The sequence below is a fragment of the Opisthorchis viverrini genome (assembly GCF_000715545.1).
Source record: "Opisthorchis viverrini unplaced genomic scaffold opera_v5_6, whole genome shotgun sequence".
NCBI classification, from domain to species: Eukaryota; Metazoa; Platyhelminthes; class Trematoda; order Opisthorchiida; family Opisthorchiidae; genus Opisthorchis; species Opisthorchis viverrini.
The window spans coordinates 3,027,855-3,047,875 of NW_008751662.1; the positions used below are offsets into that span (position 1 = coordinate 3,027,855).

General features: G+C 42.3%; 1 protein-coding gene across 1 annotated transcript; it reads left to right on the forward strand.

Annotated features, from left to right (window-relative positions):
* Positions 1-304: 304 nt before the first annotated feature.
* On the forward strand, positions 305-11,436 carry T265_00649 (hypothetical protein; the record flags this gene model as incomplete). Its single annotated transcript, XM_009164477.1, has 7 exons — positions 305-323; positions 6,565-6,867; positions 7,427-7,759; positions 8,180-8,523; positions 9,756-9,921; positions 10,801-10,952; positions 11,341-11,436. The coding sequence occupies 7 exons, from the start codon at positions 305-307 to the stop codon at positions 11,434-11,436; spliced, it is 1,413 nt and encodes a 470-aa protein (XP_009162741.1).
* Between the last annotated feature and the right edge of the window lie 8,585 nt (positions 11,437-20,021).

Here is a 20,021-nt window from a genome sequence, read left to right on the forward strand (position 1 = left end):
ATGTAACCGTTGTGCGGGGTTGGACAAGCGAATGTCTGTTGAAGTTCATCCATTGCTTCGGAATATCAAACTGAGCCAACGGAGTTGATAACAAACAATCTGGAGCGGATCAAAAGAGACTGAACCCAAGAACTCCATTGGACACCATCCTCATAAAGTTGCGCTCGACTGGAAACGTCCAAAAAAATTCACCTGACACCCTTCCTAACGTCTCCCAACATTCAACGAGCTAACAAGGCCTCATTAAAAGCCTAAAGTGTTTCGCTCTCCACACGCCTTCCATTCATGATTTCAATCAAACACAATGGGTGCCGATAGGATTAGTAAGAACGGTCGCTCAACGGCTGCTGCAAGCTTTGGATGGTCCTGTAAGCAAGCGCTTTTTCTTGCCATCGAGATTTTACTTCACGGAGAAAACGTATTTCAGTCAGTAGAGCAAAAAATTTTCCCTTTCGTCACCCTCAGGAAGCCAGAACTAAGATAAAGCAGTCACTCTTGAAGGGCAGTTGTCGTTTGTGTGGCTTGTGGTTTATCTTTCCAACGTTTTGATAACCGCGTTCTGTTCAGATAAGACGCAAAACTTAAGTATCTTTAGCGAAAGCCTAGCAGCTCTCTTAAGAAGACGCCTTCAGCACAGTAACCTTGCTGTCATTTTTCAGTCTGAAAAAACGACGCGGACTGCATTTCACCACAATGCAACTAAAACACCTTGATTTGGCTTCTTTAAACAGGCTTGTTTAAACAAGACAAAACTGTTTTTATCTCCATTTAGCAAGCAAGAAGTGTTCATTTTCGCATCTTTCAGTGTCATTTACTCGTGCGATGGGCGCTTTATTCCCATGTTTTATCTTCATGAAGACTCTTTGAGACTATGTCTCATTAAACTCTGGGAGGAGTGCCATATTTCGTAACTGGTTGAAAGACTGAGCCTCAGTCTAATTATTTCGTACTCGGGTAAGATATAGTGTCACTAGACTTCCGTCTCTTGGTTGACGTCACCTGATTCGTTGTTGGCTACATCCTCGCGCAATAAATTCCCGGGCGCGCCTTGTGGAGTTTTCACTTATCTGAGATTATCCATGACCTTTATGAAGTAAGCATCACGACTTAGGAAGTACGCCTTCATTATGGATTGCTAGGGTGATTTGCTTGCATAGAAAATCCACTTTGCAGGAAAGTCTAATCACAAAAATGTTTCAATCCAAAAAAATCCCTAGGAAATTTTCCCCGATAAAACAATATTATCGAATCAATGTTATAGAGGATGTGAGTACTACCAAAAGTGATTTTTCGTCGAGGTGCTGGGTAGTTATTTAGAGGGCGAGTTAAACTTGATTTCTCTGCAAAGATTAGGCAAGTTGTTCTCAACGTTCGGCTTCTCTGACCACCAAGATTTGAAGGAAAGTATAAAAGGTAACTGGCGAATATACACTCATCTGCAAACTAATTTGGTTTTTTCAAGAGACTCACCTAGAACCCAGCTGAATCTCTCGTTTTTGATGTTCAGCAACCTTATGAGTAGTACGTTACAAAGATATATAAAAGGTAACATTTGTCACTCCGCCGCATGAAACTTTCGAAAAGTCAATGATGACAGTTGAGATTGGTAATATATTATAAACGCATCACGTGTTTTTGCGTCTACTCAGGTGGATTTGTACATTGTCTTTACAATTTCAGCAGAGACCCGATTATGAACATGGTTTTCTCTCTCTGGCTGAAGATGGTCAGCCGGGTTTGGAAGGGTGTTCCAGAGATCTCTTCTACTAACAAGTGCATTTCATAAACCTGTGAATGAAACACGTGTCGAACAACTTTCGGCAGCCGTTTTATTTCCGCTACTGGGTGGAATTCCTGAGTATTCGAACGGTTAATCTTAGCAAGTCCTGATTCTTACGTAAGACTTCATACGGGAATAGCATGTTAACCAATCTATTCAGAACGGTCTTCTCAGTCACGTGAAGCGGTTGTTTCCTATCAGAGCTTGTTGCCTGAACTTCGTGGTATCGATCGCTTGATCTCCACTACGAGACTAAACCCTGTTCATAGAATGAGCTTCCGCATCTTGTAAACTGCTCAAGTTCTTGCAAGCGCTTTTCCCACCAGATAAACACAATCCATCATCATCATTGTTGAAGGAGCTGTTACTAATGAGGTCAAACTTTGGGTCGTATAGTTTAGTGCTACTTTGATTCTCCTCCGATTGTTTACTGGCTAAGTGAACATCGATCGTCAGTCATTCCCCATTGCTACAAGACATTTCCTAATTTCTGTCAAGAAAGTTCGTTAGTGTGTCTGAATGTGGTCTTCCTGTATCTAGACAGGGCTGTTATCGGCTCACCAGCATTACTCACAAAACCATATCCTTGTTCGTTGTATACATTAGCATAAAAACTGGAAAGTCATGGCTCCTTCTGACTTTGATCGTTTGCCAGTGGAACCATACGCCAAAGATAGGCAAAAACATATTATTGATAACGTTTGTATACCACTTCTTATGTTAATCTAAAACAGATAAGTCCTAAGTAGGCAGCGATGTAACCGAATGTGTAAAGTGACTTCGTATTGCAAATTCTTACTAGTATACATGTGTTTCGGTCAGTGTGATATAAAACCACTCATAGCTGCATGGTCGTACAAAAATGAACACACAGTCAAAACTCGAGTCCATTTTCTTCCTGAAAACGGAGGTTCGCTGGCCGCATTCGTGCTAACTGATTTGTCTTTGGTGCGTGTAGCACCCACCCATGAAATAAGATTGTCCTGAGGCCTTGAGGTCTTTCATCTTCCTTATAATGTTCCCTCGTGTTGTGCAGATACATTGGTATCTTGTGAAAGCATTGTCCTCTTCACCAACTTGTTTCGATTTTGAGGGGCAGTTGCTTCATTTCTTAACTTTTGGCTATTATCGCATGCATATTGTTGGGCAATAAGCCCACAAACTCCAAGGCTTTGCCTAAAAAATGTTTTCCTTGTCATTATCCCGTTGTTAAAAAAGCTTGGCGACGGAGATGAAAATGTCGGATACCTTGCATTGTGTGGTGGTCCAAACGGTCCTAGTTTACGTTGGACATCTAACGAACTGCTTCTGCAAGCTACTGTTCATACTTCCTCGCAATCATCTCCAAATGTTGTAACAAGTGCAACAACTAACGGCGATGGCAAAACTAAAGGGGGCACTGCATGCGAAGAGTCCAAAACTCCTTACGATGAATCGAGACATCGCGAAACACAAGAGGCTGGCCTGAGTGTCTCTGAAGCGTCAAAAACCTCAAACCGTAGACATTTGGTCTCTGGTGATATCAACAGGTAAAGTTTAATGATGGGTAAATGTGGGCTTTTGTGTTCTTCAATTTTGTTCTTCCTGGAATCCGTTATTTTACTTTGAAACATTTTAAACTCAAAAACGGCAAAAAACGTGGCAATTAGGAAAGAGGCTGTGCCTGCAACGAAGCAAGAAGAATTCGATCAGTTTAAATCTTGCACTACAAGTGTACCCGAAGAAACAGGCTATGGTATTTTTGATTTGTGTGTTCCGTTTTTAAGCATTCTTTAAAATAAACTCTTTAAATTCATTTTGCGACTGGTGTCATACTAGCCGGCTGAGTAGATTTTGCACAACTTAACATGGCTTAGGGAGAATAGCCGCATTAACATTTTTATGAGTTTAGTCAGCAACCTGTATCTTTATCAGGAGCATTATGATATATTTTCTCATTCGTCCCACCTATGTTCCCCTCCCGTACAATCCAAACAATCGAATATCCTACTATTGTCAAATGAACGGGACTTTTGTATTCAGAATGTTTGGAGGTAATGCCCTCCAGGTGAAGTTAGCTCGGTGGATGAACATGTATTCCAAAGGGTAGAGGCCCCGGACAGATGTGCGTGGCTGTTTGACGCAACTGCTCACCAACAGAGATGAATATGTGGTTTATTCGTGCTCCTCGAACACAAATTTGTGCATTAGGCATCGGTCATAGACAAACTGTGCCCACTCTCCCAAACCCACGGTACTTTTACAACCCAATTATTCCAACTAACTAACCGCCTAACTATGCTGGTAATTGTGAGGTGATCGGCCAGTTTGTTTTCAGGATTTCTCATTTCCAGCCATCGAGCAAGTAGCAGTGGCGGGGAGAAACACCGGCAGCTAAAATCGAAGACAGCCGCTCCCGAATGAACCACATATGGAATTTCGTGTTTAGCGGGTAAGATGAAATACAGTTCATCACAAGCACCACCTAAATGGAGTGGGAATATCAACAAACCAGATGACTTTATTTTTCTTCGTATACACAGACTGCCAAATAGTATTTAATTTTTAATAACAGCGAAGACTCAGTTATCCAAAAAATGCTCTTATTTTACGTTTTCAGTTAGCCTACTTATGTAGGAAGAATAGTAGTTTAAATCTTTCACATTTGTGTATATCCGCTGAGAAGCACTCTTTCATCAGCATTACTCAGCAGACAGAACTTAAAAGTGACAGTAGACGGACAGACTGAACAAGAAGTATGCAGGAGGTGGAACCATATCAGTTATGTGGATAGTGCTGAGGTAGAGAATGGGATGCTTGTGTATGGAGAAAAAATAAGCTTCAGAGAAGGAACCGTTTCTTGGAGCGTTTGCCATTTATACAGAAGTAATATCGAATACGTACAGGGTGAAACCTCGCCAAAAATTAACCGTTTCTGTTCAGATAAGTATTTCATTACGACAGGATTCCTCTTGAACCACATGGAGACATTGGAAGAAATGAAATAATAAAAATGCCACAGCGAGACGAAAATAAGTTCTAAGCAATTTTTACGAAAACAGTTTTTATTACTGGAGAATTTGATGACTGAAGCAAAATACTCAAGGGGAAAAGTCCCAGGGAATAATCCCGCAATACACTTTGAACATCGGGGCATAATTACGACAGTAAACAAAAATTGCTTGCTTAAGTTTCTAGTCACCTTACAGGCTATAGTGCATAAATTAGTGTGTTCGGAGATCAAACACTCGTTCCAAATATCATTTTTCAAATACTCTTGAAAACAAAGCGTGAATGAAGCCGAACGTGCCGTATCTGTGCCACCTGATTTGGCGATAACTCACAAAGTCACGACCTCAAACGTTCCAGGGAAATTCTCGGTCAAAACCCTTTTCGCAATTTATGCCTCGAGTATGTTGGCATGCAGATTCTTCGCAGCCGATAAAATCTTTTTTTCAACCCACTGAAGCAAGAAAATTTTTGCAACCAGATTCTATCCAAACAGCTCGAAAAAGAACATCCATGCACTGGTCGTAACGGGAAGTTTGCCTGAACAGATTTCTTCCCGGTAGAACGGCCAAATTGGCTAGACCGAAAAGAGATCCTATAAAATTTCATAGATGCGACGTGGCATTTTCTTGTCGATATATTACGCCATTTTTCTACGCATTTACTTCATTTCTTTTCGATCAGTTCAACGCGCCAAACATACATCAATATCAATCTGGAAAGGTTGGAATACATTCACATTCACCAGGGTGAGTTACAGAGAGGGAATATTTTCCATACAGGACTCCGGAAAGGTACGGTTCACGTGGGTTCTGAAGAGTACCATACATGCATGCTTATAAACTATGTCTGCCAATAAAAAATCCTCAGAACCAGTGAAATACACTCATTTGCAAACCAATCTGTCCTTGCTAGGGACTCAACTGGAACCCAGCTGGATCTGTCGTTTATGATGTTTTTAAGCCTAGCTTATGAGCCCCAAGAAGGACAAAATCGGTCGTGGGCAGTCGAAGAGTTTCAGCAACCTTATGAGTAGTATATTACATCTGTTCACAAGACCACCTTTTACTCATGTTGAAAAAATCAGTTTTGTCTCATGCTAACCCATATGCTAGGAAAAATAAACGTCAAAGTGCAATAAAATATCAATTGGACAGCATATTTATGTGGATTTCTAGTTTGTTCGGTTAGATATTGGTTGGATTTCTATCTTGTACCGTTGAATAGGTCTTTTCTAGCTAAAATGATCACTGAACTACCGATTAACAGCATGTCGGCATTTGATTCAAACAAGGAGGTTTAGGGTTATGTGCACGTTTTACTGTGGTCGATAAGCTACCAGCTAACAAACCACTAATTTGCAATTTTTGTATGGGTTTTCCAAGTAATGTTGAATCGGCCACATATTGAACGATCTGTGTTATAACTTACCGTAGCATGTATTTTTAGAGTTATGAAGTTTCCCATCGAATCAGTAGAGGAATTTGCTTTCAATTTGTTCCACTTTTGTTGCCTTTCATTTTTTGGGTCCCATCAACAAAGACACACAAGGCACACGAATTGTGCTCATCGGCAATGATGGTGTCCAGTATCCGACTGTACGATTCCTGAACAGTCAATCATCAACGGCGGACTTTGTTTCTGCACTTGATAATGCCTTAGCACCTGGAACCAGGTTGACACCGGTGCTGAACAGCATTGAAGGTAAGATACCGGAAGTTTCTGAGTGCCCAGCTATATAGATTTTCAGGTCCTAATATTCGCTTTCTACTTTTTTTCCATAACGAGGTAATTAGAATGCGAGTGTTCGGTTGTGCAACGGGTACTTTCATTGGAAGATATGTCCAGCACCAGAAGCTACGTTGGTTGGAGCATGTGTTGTGTATGTCTAACCATCGTTTGCCGAAGAGTGCTAGATTCCACGCCCAATTCAGAGTGGCGTAAGCAGAGGGGTGAACAACTATTGACTTGGCAGAAGTGTATGAAGGAGACCATGAAACGCTTGGGTGTTGTCAGTGCTATCCGCTTTCCAGGGTGGGGACTGCGTGACCATTACTGCGCCTTGTTGAATACACTGCAAAATATGGCTGCCAACGAATGTCAGTTGCGTTGTTTTTGTCCGTTTCTATCCAGATTGTCTGAATAAGGGTGTGGAGGTATGGGCACCTCGGAATGATTGTAGAAAGCTAGCACTAAGTCCCTTCCTTGTCCACCTTTATTCTTTTCTTCACAATAAAGCTTTCAAACAAATGATGATTGTACGGCAGTGAAGCATTGGTGTTGAACACCTGATGTCATGCTGTCGATGATGATGAGAATGAGAATGAATAGTGCTTTATTTGTATAAGAATAGACGTACGTAAGCCGAAAGTAAAGGCGGGAGAATGGCTCCTACGAAGCATTATCGTGAATACAAGGGGTAGCCATGACACACTGATATCATGGTGTCGATGATGATGATGACTTCATTCAGCATCAGCACCTCTTCCAAGTTTTGCCATCCTGCATGGATCATTAATCCAGTATTTAATGGAATATTGGCATGCAGTCTGTCCCAGCTTAGCACTGCGGTCGAAGATCACAGCGTTAAGCCGTGATCTAAACAAATTTACGGGTGACACAACCACTTCGATGATAGTTTGCATCCGCATTGTGCAGGTCCGCTAGTCCAGCTGATCCTCCGGGGTCTACATGGGCATCAGCGGCTCCGACAAGATGGTTTCAGCTTTGAATTTGGCTCCGACTCGGATGCCAACCACTCAGTGATTCGTCTGGAATTAAAAGACAACCTCTATTGTGGACCTACTCAGGCAAGGGAATCATTTGATTCTGACTCTCTATTTGACCCCGTTGTGTGTTGGCCTTCGAATCGCTTGTGGATTACAAGCAAACCACAAGGCTGGAATTCAACTTGTGGATCAAGACCAGCCATAGACTGGTTTGGCGAGATGGCTCAATGGTTTGAGCGCGAATTTACTGCCCGGAAGGCCCGTGCTTCGAAACCGACCTCTGCACTTTGACTTCTCTTGTCTAGGCTTGGGCAACCCGGCAGTATCCCAGGCCTCGCGCTTCCTTCGGGTAGCCTGGCAGCCAGGGTGTTATAGCTGAACGTTTTTCTTAGCCTGGTGAGACTTTTTGGGAATAGTATCAAATATATTTCATGTTATACTATGATTTGATGTTTGGCGCGGAGTGGTGCACAATCCACCGAAATAACCGCACTATTTACAAAATGATAGTATTCGCTCGAAAATCAATCCTTAGAACTTGCCTGGCGTTATTTTTTTCGGAATGAGTTTTCCAGTCACATGCCTCCACTCCATTTCTATAAACCAGTTTGGGATTTATAACAAACTTATCATTGACTAAGAGAGTTTTGTGGCTCAAATGTTTTTCAATACTTTTTTAAAGGTCTGAAAACGCTGGATGTCAAGAGCAAGTCAGCATCGAGTACTCCCGGATTTATGAGGAAGCTTGTCGGCAAGGCTAGGCATTCTGAAGAGGAATCCGACAAGAATCGTCATAAACTCATCAACTTTTCCCTGTTTAAGTCTGATGTGATGGATGCGGGCGCAATTGAGGCCGAAGGAAACAATGGCCATGTCATTGACGGCTGTCCAAAGGAGAACAGATCTCACACAAATACAGACGCATCAACTGCCACTCAAATTTTGAGCGAAGAGGTCGCCAATTCTACACAAAATCAAATTCCAAAGCAATGGCCAGAATTGGTTTATCGGATAGTCCACTTGCCAGTAAGTTCCAAATTGTAAAGCTTTCGATAGGATGGATGAAATTGATGTCAAGTAATTCGAGATCCCATTGCTTTACGTCAATGAGATTTGAATCTCATGAAAAGAGATTGAAAACAGTTGGATCGATTCGGCTCCCGAGCGACAACGACCGTTTGTATCTATACAACCACATATACGGTTGCTTCTCGTTGCTAGTTATCAGATGTTTGGTATATTCTGTTCGAGCACACGAACAGTATGATTGTAAGCATGTCTCAGTATTTAATTTGGATCAATTAAATTAGTTCTTTTGGATTTATCTCTTCGTTATTTTTGAGAACGAAGCGATTAGCAAGGTAAAAACAAATCCAAATGGCTTAATCCATGGTTTGGACAATCGAGGCATCAAACCCGATGTGCCGTTCTGAGATGCATTTCTAGCATTAATCATGTCAGTCTACATGATCCGTTATGGACCGATAAATGCCACAAACTAATATAATTTCTTCGTCAAGCGGCTCACAGTTTCCAAGCCAAATCAGATATTGCTTGTTGAATGTTTATTACTGACACATCATTAGATATCTGTTTGAAACAAGGTCTTAGCTGCTGATCAGGTGGCTGTTGATCCGTTCAGCAAGCCCAACAATGGATTTGTGAACAGTTCGTCACTGTCTGAGGCGACATTATCAGTGCGCACTCGGGTCCCTCAGCATAACAGTCGTACAGGCATATGTTAGTAAACTATAAGCATCGATACAAGCTACAATGATTTATTCACGCCACAAATCACCAATGAGTAGTTCTCAATGCCTTGCAAATCAAGCTGTTTTTTTATAGCACTGTCGTGTGTGGATATTGTTCGTCCGGGTAATCCGGGTTTGGTGAATTCACAAGACTGAAGACACACAACTTTCAGTAGTATACTCTGGTTCCAACCTTAACGTATGGAACAACAAAATTTTTTACTTAGTTTTCCTTACGTCTCAGAAACATTCGTTCCTTTGTTTACTTGACGAAATGTGCTGCTCACAAGGTTGCTGAAAGTTCCTGTCATTTGTAAAACGCGCCCTCAGGAAAACTAAAGTGCTTTATTAATCATTCAAGATAAATGAATGGACCGGTAAGGTTAGGTCAGGTGGACACAACTGAAAAAAACATGCTTTACATAATTTGGTGTAGTGGACGTAGGTAGAGTAAAGTGAATGAGTGTGATATATTGTCCTATATCAATCCCTTATCCCATTCATCAGGTTTGTACATCCCAATCGGAACCTTCAGATATGTCCTCCACTTCCATATCTCCATTATGCAAGAATTCTGACGCTTCCAACAGAAAACTAAACGGGTCAATCGAATCTCTGTCGGTTTCACTAGACGCGATCAAACGAAAGCTCGTAGCGAACGTTTTCTGCGCCTGTAGGTTTTTCACCACGTTCCAAAATTACGAATGGTCCTTGTCACACTGTACAACTTGTATGACCCATACGTAAAGCAATGATTTGGGCCGTGCGAATCAGTCAAGCTTTTCAAGCATCCACCTCACCATTGCTGAAGGTCATCGCTAGTGGCATGTGATCAGGACGAAGTTAATTGTACTTAATATAGTTTATTATCATTCAGAATACAGATGTTGCTTTCCGGGGAGAACGGCCTTAGAGATGACCGTCTATCAGGAAAGATCACTTTACGGCGGTATTATCAAAAACGGAGAACTCTATCACCATAACCGTACATAGTATTTTAGCGAGCTTTCTGGACCTTTGAGTGCAGAGGCTTCCAGACGCGCTGTGGAAACCTTACCATGTGATGAGCGCAACATTGTTTCCAATCAGCGAGCAGTTAGTGGGTTTTATTGTGTTCAACCTTTAGAAAGCCTTAGCTGTGTTTGATGGCTCCTTTGGTTATCGTTTCCGTCTCAACCAACATGAAAATTGTTTCTCCTTGTCTCACGGATCAAGGGGATCCATGGGCTGAAATGCTCATCAGGAGTTAGAAAAGTGTACCAAAACATTTTATAATAGTTATGATTTGTTCCAGACAATTATTGTCAATTCAGTGGCAGCCCGAACACCGTCTTATTAGTATCTGAAGAGCACTAACCACTCTTTGCATCTTGCCAGTAACCTAGAGCTTTCCAAGTTAAGTTAAGTTAAATTTAAGTTGGTTAAGTTCAAGTATTCTTCTTTCAACTTTCAGCTTGCCTATTTTTGGTATGGAAAATCGTCTCATCGGTTTTCTACTGCATCAAGCTGACACATTGCTAATGTTTTTAGATAAAAATTCGTTGATTTTTAGGGCTGAGCCACATGCGTCTCATGAGGTTCGTTCGGAAGAATCTGAAATGTTTGGTAATGCCAAAATCTGGGGTTGAGTGCCCCGGGACGAGTGGGTTAACTTTTGAGCGATGGAGCGAACTCTTTTTGCAACTTTCTGAGGAAGACAGGAAGGTAAGTGAGCATCAAAGTAAGAAAAATATCTAACTGCCTCGACAAGTCTTAACTATTGCAATTTCCACATTATATCTCACAATATATATTTAATTGACCAGGTCCACTATCAGTATTTGCAACCTACATTCCTGTAGACCTGATACTAGACATCGGCCTTCTAGCATGACAAACAGTGTCATCCTCATCAGCATTTTAAGTTAGAACAACAATCACGGCAGTTATGTGAAGTCAAAAGGATACTTCAGCAGATCTCTTCACTTGAAGGTCAATAGAATGTTAGAGTTAATGCACTACTCATAAGGTTGCTGAAAATTCCCCGACAGTCCGCAACCTGTTTCGCCCTTCTTGAGATAGGCGCGGTTCCCGAGTTTCCGTCAACTTCAAGTTTTTATATTTGAACCCAAATTGCACGAAATTTGCGAAATACACTAATTTGCAAACGAATTTGGTTTTGCGAGAGACTTACCTGGAACCCGGCTAAATCTCTCGTTTATGATGTCTCTATACAACTGGATATGCTGCACCAAATTGCCTTGAGTTGCAGTTGGTGTGCTATTCGAGATATCGCGATGCATGTATAGACGTTGCTTGCTACTAGCAAAGTTGCTGAAACTTCTTCGTCAGCCCACGACAGGTTTCTCCCTTCTTTGGGCTCATCGGATAAGCGCAGCTGGGTTCTAGACGAGTTTCTAGCAAAACTACATTTGTTTGTAAATGAGTGTATTTCGCTAAAATGTTTGATTCTTATGTTGATTTCACTCATGTTTGTGTGGTAGTTGGGATAATACCACCCAGTGGTCGAGATTTTCGGTGGGAGAATTCCCAAATGGTTGACCAAAAGGCAACAGTCGTCAACGTAAAGTCATTAAAGGAATCACAATTCTGTGAGAACGTTCTCTAAATGCGTTGCTCTCCCATCTGTTAGACCATAAAAGATTTAATCCAGGATGTTGTAAGAGAAGATGTGTCATACAAATTCTCTGCACGATCCTGTCCATCCTTCGCGGATGTGACCTAACTGAGGAGCAGTAAATTCACAGTGATCACCGGTACCGACAAGAAGACTACTAAGTTCTTAAATTTCGGACTATCTATTGGTGCACACTAAAAGTCTACTATGAGCATTCGTCTAAACCCGCACGCTTAGTCATCTTCACGCCCACGCTGGATAACATGTACGATTATTGATTTATTATTGAATAGAGTTTAAAAACTATACCTGGACGATAATGAAAGCGGAAACGAACAATCATTCATCAGACGACAAATTTCAGGACCAACATGGAAATTAGGAAAACACAGAAGTGAAAAATCTGTGGATCTAGTTGAGGTACTTTATGGGTCTGGAATGGGTACGTACTTCTGAGTCGAAAACAATAGCCTGTAAGATTAACAAACCCTACCTGACGAATTGTGTATACAGGATGAGCTGCGCGGATAGACAGCCCGACAACTAGGGTGGTGAATTGTTGTCCAATTACGCCAAGCCAAATTCCCTTTGAGGGAATTTGGGTTCCTGTTCCCTCACAGGGGACAGGGGTCTTGAGCGTTACTCTACGTTCATTATGCATGCACCTGGGAAGAATCAGCAGATCTGGTTGGCTAGTGCGCACACCCTAATCGAGCTTCAGGCTACATCTGGAGAGTTTGTGTGTCGAGCCCCTAGACCCGATACAAGCGCAGCCACTTTCACTCCGTTTGGATTAGCTTAAACGAGCAACACGCTAAGCCTGATAGGCGGAAATAACATCGAAAACTGAACGCTCTCATGCACACATCCGACTGCACACATTGGGACTGTAAGACAGCGACAGCAACGAAACACAGACGCGGAAGGCTGATATCCGTTTCCCGAATCGCCTGTCACGTTGATCTAGGTCGATGACTTCCCACCCACACCAGGTATTGTCTTATTCAGTTTGCACTGAGCTGCGTGTGCATTCATCCGAACGCCCAGCACCTGATATAAGCCCAAAAGAACAGGATGTGACAGGGAGCATGAGAGAGCGCGAGAGGGTGAACAGGAAAGAGCAGTTCTGAAGCCATCAGAATCCTCAGCTTGTGCTCCATAACCATCACATCAAGCGGGGACAATTGGACAGTTGAGATGTGCTCGGACTGACAAGGTTGCAGTGTGAACTTCCTCCCGATTGAGACATCTTGCAGTACACCAACACATTGAACACACAAAGGTACAAAAATTCCATAAATCTAAAACTTAGCTGGCTTCTACTCTGAAAGAGGAATTATCATAGTCCAAATGGCTGCTAAATGGCACATTTACCTTACTCGAGGAGCCGGTATCTTTGAGTTGGTTGCCTTCTACCAAGCTCGTACCTATGTTCCACTTTTTTAGTGATCTTGGGTCAGCAGACCAGAATGATATCTTTGTTTATTCTGAGTTTAACTTCTGACCGGATTTGTCACTCGCTATCCAATAGGTAATAATCTTCATATGTCAAGGGATAGGTTAAGTACGAGTTGTGGGTGCTATGATCGGTATGTGACGATTATTTTACCATTTGTGCGTCGAGTCCACCTTTGTACAGTGTTTTCGTCCAAATGAGTTCACTTGGCTGTAACGGCACCGAAAAATTCCCTGAATCCTACGTAGTTGTATTGTGACTGTGATACTACTGATTGGATAGGCATGCAAGTAGTATGTTTTCTTCTTGTAAATTCCCTTTGAGTCCCTTGAAAAGGGACATCTGTTGCGGATTTTGTGGAGTCGCTCTGTAGCATTTGCTTGGACTTGAGCAACAGTCAACAAATTTCCAGGAAGGTTCAAGAAGACGCGTTCGAAAGAAGATGAGTGTCCAGTTTTTGTAAATAAGATGCAAATGAGAGTTTTGCTTCCCTGTCCAATAGTCTGTAACTGGTCAGTTGGCATTTTCTAATAAATCGCTCCCCAGAGAAGGCCTTCCTTCCTTTCCGTAGTACTGTCATAATCCAGGTAAGACAGGTTCAAGCCACTTTTGGCTACAATAACTTTCACCGGTTGGTTTCCTCATACCTCTTGATTTTACCACGCCCCCCCCCCAAACAGACGAGTAGTCAGTCTTAACAGATGAGTGAGCTGTAAGCCAAGACATCTTGATGCAGATTAGACGATTGGAGCACAAGATCTTTTTACGTATACATATAGGCCAACAACTAATAGTCAAACACTGCTACCACCGAAGAGTGATGAGAGTTGATCATCGATCTTAATTGACTTCATTCCTCATGAGACCTAAGACCGTGTCGCATTTGTTTCTTTCCAGCGCCTAGACCCAACGGTAATTTACCAACATGTATTCTACGGGGGTTGTACGCCTTCTCTACGACTGCAGGTGAGCATTTCACTCCTAATTTCTGTGAGCCCAATGTAGTAATTTCACCACCGATTCGTAAAGCTTGAGACGAGACGAAATGATGCCGTTATTAGGCCACTGGATATAAATATGTTTGAAACATGGCTCGCAATGAATACTGTTGGTTCAACTGAAACCTGAGGTGAACTTGGTGCAACATAATCCATTGGAGCTTAGTAGAAACTAGAGGTTTAGGTGACTTTCAGCTAAGCCTAGCATTGACATCAATTGGATTTCCAAATGAGTGTTCATTGTGACATGCATGTGATATGGTGTCCAATTAGGAAACAAGGTTGATGAAGATCCGAGGACTTGACCTAGGTGATGGGTCTGAAGAACAGCAAGACCAATAGGGGGGCTGTTCAGCATTGCCATCGACGTTGTAAGTAGCATTGATATGCATGGAAACCTATTGATAATGGGAAAAAAGTGGGGGAAAGAACTATTTTAAAAAGCTGAAAACCCAACTAGCAAGTCTCAAAGTATTAACTCGAATTCTTTTTGAGAATTGCTAGGGAAACTAGGGCCACTGGTAGATTTGACGCGGAAGTTCTGGCTTCATGACGTACTACTGGAAAAAAATTGAACAGATTCAAGTGCGCATATAGTGGTAATAGTCAATTTGGCCGGTCCCAATCTTTATCCGTTGTCGTTTACGACGCTTTTGAATGTCAGCACTCGGAAGATCTCTTGTGGAGCAAACTGGATGAAGACGATTTTCGAATTCCGTAAACACTCTATCGTTTTTTGTTAGCTGCGAATGATTAGGGGAAACAACTTGTACTTTTGTTGTGTTATGTTAGCAAATGTGCCAAAACCGTCAGATTTCTGGGTTTAGTAACCGAACAGCGTTCATTGTCACTTCATATTATTGAGTATAGCAGATTTAAGTTCGCCATTATTTCTTACCACTGTAAGGGGTCAATACTGGTGAGAGTTTGCGTGAAACTATATCAGTTGCTTGGGTTTGCATCCCGAATACTGCGGGGAGAGGAATCGCCCCCTTTATACATGTTCTGACCCTTATTTATGTCATTGGTTTAGGCCAGATTCCAACTTACTAATCTGAATTCAAAATGATTGAATCACCCGATCTCCTGTTTCACCAAGCCAGAAGGATGCCAAGCAGGAATCTGGGTTGGAAAAGATGGAGCTGGAGAGTACACCTGCTTCCGGAAACAAGGAAATTGACTCAGTGATGTGACAAATGTCACGCACTCGCGGGAGAACAAAATGTTTGAATCAGCTAGCACGGTAACAAGTCATGGATGCCTACCTAAGACAGGCTGCTGCCTTATTGTCATGTGATGCTAATTTGAAGCCTCCCTGTTGCGAGGATATCGATGTCACAGACCGACGGGTTGCAAACTTCGGTCGTAGTTCAGTCTCTCCTGATAACCTATTCATAAACAAACACATACCTCAAGTAAATTTGTTCGGATATGGCATTGCAACAACCATTATTCCACTCAATATTGATCTTTTTACACTGGAATATACAGTGCTTTCTGCGCAAAACACTTGGGTTAAGTGAGGGCCCTACAGGTGGTATCCCAGGAAGGAGCTTTCTAGGTCAGTCATTCAAAAATTCTGTCCAGTCACAAAGGAGGTCGTCTATGCCCCTTATCTTTTTCCATCCCATAGGTTTGGCCATACTTGCTTGGCTTGTTTTCATGGTCTATGTCGGAAAGCGAAAAGTGTGAGAAACTGCAGAACATACGGGAAAGCTACGAGACTAAGAGATCCGAATGGATGGCCTTGGAGCAATCCGTCCAAGATATGAGATCGGAAAACGATACAGCCTGTTGTACGCTGTCCAGTGAGTCTAATAGCAGTGAGTTTGGCAGAGGCCTGCGGCCACCCGACTTCGAGAAAGTTGTTGAAGCCAGTCTCGGAGAAGTGAGTTGTTTTGTTATTCGATCAACATTTAAAGTCCTTCTTTAAAGAGGAATAACTCAAGAGGTTGCAGAAGATGTCAGCTTCAGTTCAACCTTCGATTGAGCTTCTTGGCTGGAGAATTCGATGCTTGGTTTAAGGCCCCTTTTCTACAAAGTCGAGTCCAGAAGAGACCGTTCACTTGGCTTACCCGATAGACAGACAGGTGTTGTTCTCCTTCGATCAACTCAGACCGGGCATCTGCTTTATATGATTTTATGGGTTTGTGTTCCATGCATTTCGCAAAAATCAAACCACACCATAGCTCTCAGTACATGTGGTCGTGCGTGCTCAAAGGCCGGTCACTTGCTCTCCAACCACGGGGACCGAAGTCGATAATCCTGGCTTGTGCATCTCTGGAAAACTGCGTAGACATTTCTTGTTAGCAGAGAAGCTTATTCACTTCTGCCCAGCCAGTGGAAAATTTAGTGTCTTTGACAACATCGTTCAGGAAAATGCTTTAAAACAAGATGTGATTTAGAGACGCAATACACTACTCATAAAGTTGCTGGAAATTCCTCGACAGCCCGCAACCAGCTTGTCCCTCCTTAGGGCTCATCAGGTAGGCGCAGTTTCCGAGTTTCCGTCAACCTTGAACCCAAGTTGCACGAAATTAGCGAAATATACCCATTTGCAAACAAAGTTGATTTTGCGAGAGACTCACCTGGAACCCAACCTAGAAACAGCATAAACGAGAAATTCAGCTGGGTCCCAGGTGAGTCTCGCGAAACAAAATTTGCTGGCAAAAAAGCGTATTTCGCTAAGATGTGCCTTACTTCAAGAAACAGCTCTCCCTAAACACTTTCCTATTGTGAAGACAGACACTCGTATATAGTTTGGTGCAATGTACTTGTGTGTTATGTCATTTGTCCCGTTTCTACCTCATTTGTATTCCCAACTCGTCCGAAGGCTAGATACAAATGAAACTTGAATCAAGCTGTCATTTACGATGTTTTTCTGAAGGTTCTTACTGACGATGTAGAAAGACGCGCGTATGAAATGATAAACACCACATTTTCTTCAAAAGCGGATGATAAAAATTCGGTCTTTTCATAAAGGAAACTACTCACAAGCTTGCTGAAAACTCTTCTTTGTGAGTAGTTCCCTTTATGAAAATATACTGCGATATCTCGAATATCGTGCTAACTGAATCATGAGGCGGCCTGTGTGCAGCACATTCAGCTGGAGGACATCATAAACGAGAGATTCAGTTGAGTCTGCCGTGAAAACCAAATTGATTTGCAAATGTGTTTCTCGAAAATTCGACCTTGTTTATTGGCTAAATTTGTTTCCTGCACCCCAATGTGTTCTGCTTGAGCGTTGTTTTTGTGATCTTCTGGACTAGGAAAGTGTTTCTCAGCATGTCTTGCTGCCTCGGATGGTCAGCGACAATAACAACAGCCTATTTGCTTTTTCAGCAATTTCGACAAACCCAACCAGTATTTTCAAATTCGACCTGACGCAATTGTTTCCGGCTCCCTTTAGGGACATACCGCATTCGCAGCGCGGAATTTGTTTTTAAATTTCGTTCTTTCCTTCAAGAATAAAACTCCACGCAAACGAAAGCGAGACAATTTCCAGTCCGGGAACTATCCGGGATGATACTTCATAACGGGGTTTGTCACTGGACTGACATTACTCAGTTGACTAGACTGTTGTTACCTGCAGTCCATTATCGCCAGATCATGTGTCTGCACCCCCATCTATCTACTATTACACTATGCTGATTTAGATGGGACATGTATCCTCTACGCAGAGGTGCGCCTAGTTTCCATTCACACTGTTCGTTAATACACGAATGCAACCACCGGTAAGATGTCTTTAACACTGAGAAAGAACATTCAGTAAGCCAAGCGAAGTGACCACGGTGAGGCGCGTCAAAACACAGCTCATCTTTCACACTCAAATATAACAAGTACTAATCATACGAAATTAGTAAACGGTTCGGCCGCCCTCAGAAATATCATGCAAGGGTCGGACTGTAGCCCTTACATCGACGACCAATCTAACAATATCCTCACTCGGATTAGAATGGAACTAACGTGTAGTATTCAAATTCCTAAAAGCGCTTGCCGTTTTAAATGTATGGCATTTTGTAGCTGTTTCAGGTCCTTTATTGAAGGATATCTTCATACGGACGCAGTTCTGTTGTATGCAAATGACAGTAGCTTTGTCCTCACAACCGAATAATAGTCTTGTGGATAATATTTTAGCTGGCTAGTTATCCTTTCCGTTAGTTCAAAAGACATGAGTTTTGCTTTCTTCCCCTAAGAATTCTCCTTATTTTCTGGACCGTTGTTAAATCAAAGTAATCTGTTTCAGTTTTTCACTAACAGGTTGTCTTTTTTTCTTTTTACAGAAAGATATTCGGGAACAATTTGATCGTTTGCTAGAAACTGTTCAAAAAGATGTCGTCCGGTGCGACAGAAACCATTGCTTTTTCTCAAAAGACGGTAAATTTTTTTGGTTTTATTTTGTAAGACCATTTAACATGAGTTTATGGGATTCAGGCTCCGCCAAGGAATGCAACTGTTTAGATATTGTATGGTAATTTTTGCGTGAAGGTCATCCAGTATATCTAGGAAAGCCTGTACTTAAGTGTAGGAGATTGAAGGAGGTTCCAAACGTTCATGACCAATATTCAAGCAATTACCTCGCCTACAGCGAACCTCCGGATGGTTTGATGACGTAATCACACAAATTAGGTAATACCATCTCACTTCCCACTTATGAAGCGCTTACAGAGCTGAGACGGCTTTGGACTTCCGGGTCAAACCCTGCTCAGATCTTACTGAACAGATTGGACGCCATATGGTGTATCATTTCGAAAGTCGATTGAATACGTATTGGCAACGTATTGGCAATACCCTCTAGAAGTGGCGCTTCAAACGCCATTCGAAATATACTTCGGGATTATGATTTGAACACGTTCCTCCGAATTGATGGAACCTTACAAGGGCACCTCGTCAGGGATAGCGACCCTGTCGAAACGAAACACCACACAAACTGCGTCTACCGATTTCCCTGTGCGGAATGTCCAGTTAAACATGTAGGCCAGATAGTCAGACATCTCCATAAGCTAATCAGATTGGACAAGCCGCATACGCGTCTCCCTTCATGAATTCCAACTGCGTTTAGAAAAACTCGGACACTCCTCAGCCAGTGCACTCTACGCACTCGAATCAAGCCATCAAATCAACTTCCAAGCTACACATATACTTCAGTCAGGATCCAAGTCACACATTTAAAGGGACGTGCTCTGAAGCACCGGAGATCAGCAGGCAACCGAACTGCGTAAACCGTGGTGATGCACCCAGCATCTCGTCCATCTACCTTGGACTTGCGCATCCTAGTAGACAGTGTCCGTAATTCAATCGGGAACCTCAACAATGGCGCAGCACATTGACAAGCAGAGGCACATCCCAGCAAGAATACGTACACGAACAAACGGTAGCCGCATCTCCCTACCAACTGATCTCAGGAACACACCACTTAGGGGGCATAATCGCGAACCTAAACAACGCCACACTTGCAGAAATCCTTTACAAAATTGTCAATGGTAATCGAAACGTCGGATTAAAACATCGTGTTCCGCTTGGCCGCCGTTCGGTAACATTTTCTAGCTTATCTGTCCAGATTAGGCGCCCAAATTAAGGCAAGTCAGTGGGATTCTTCCACGTTAAGAACAAAAAAATTTGTAGTAATCCCTAGTTAGTATTCGGAAAATTGAATTTGATTCCGGATAATTCTTCACAAGATCCCACGCGTATTTTCGCAT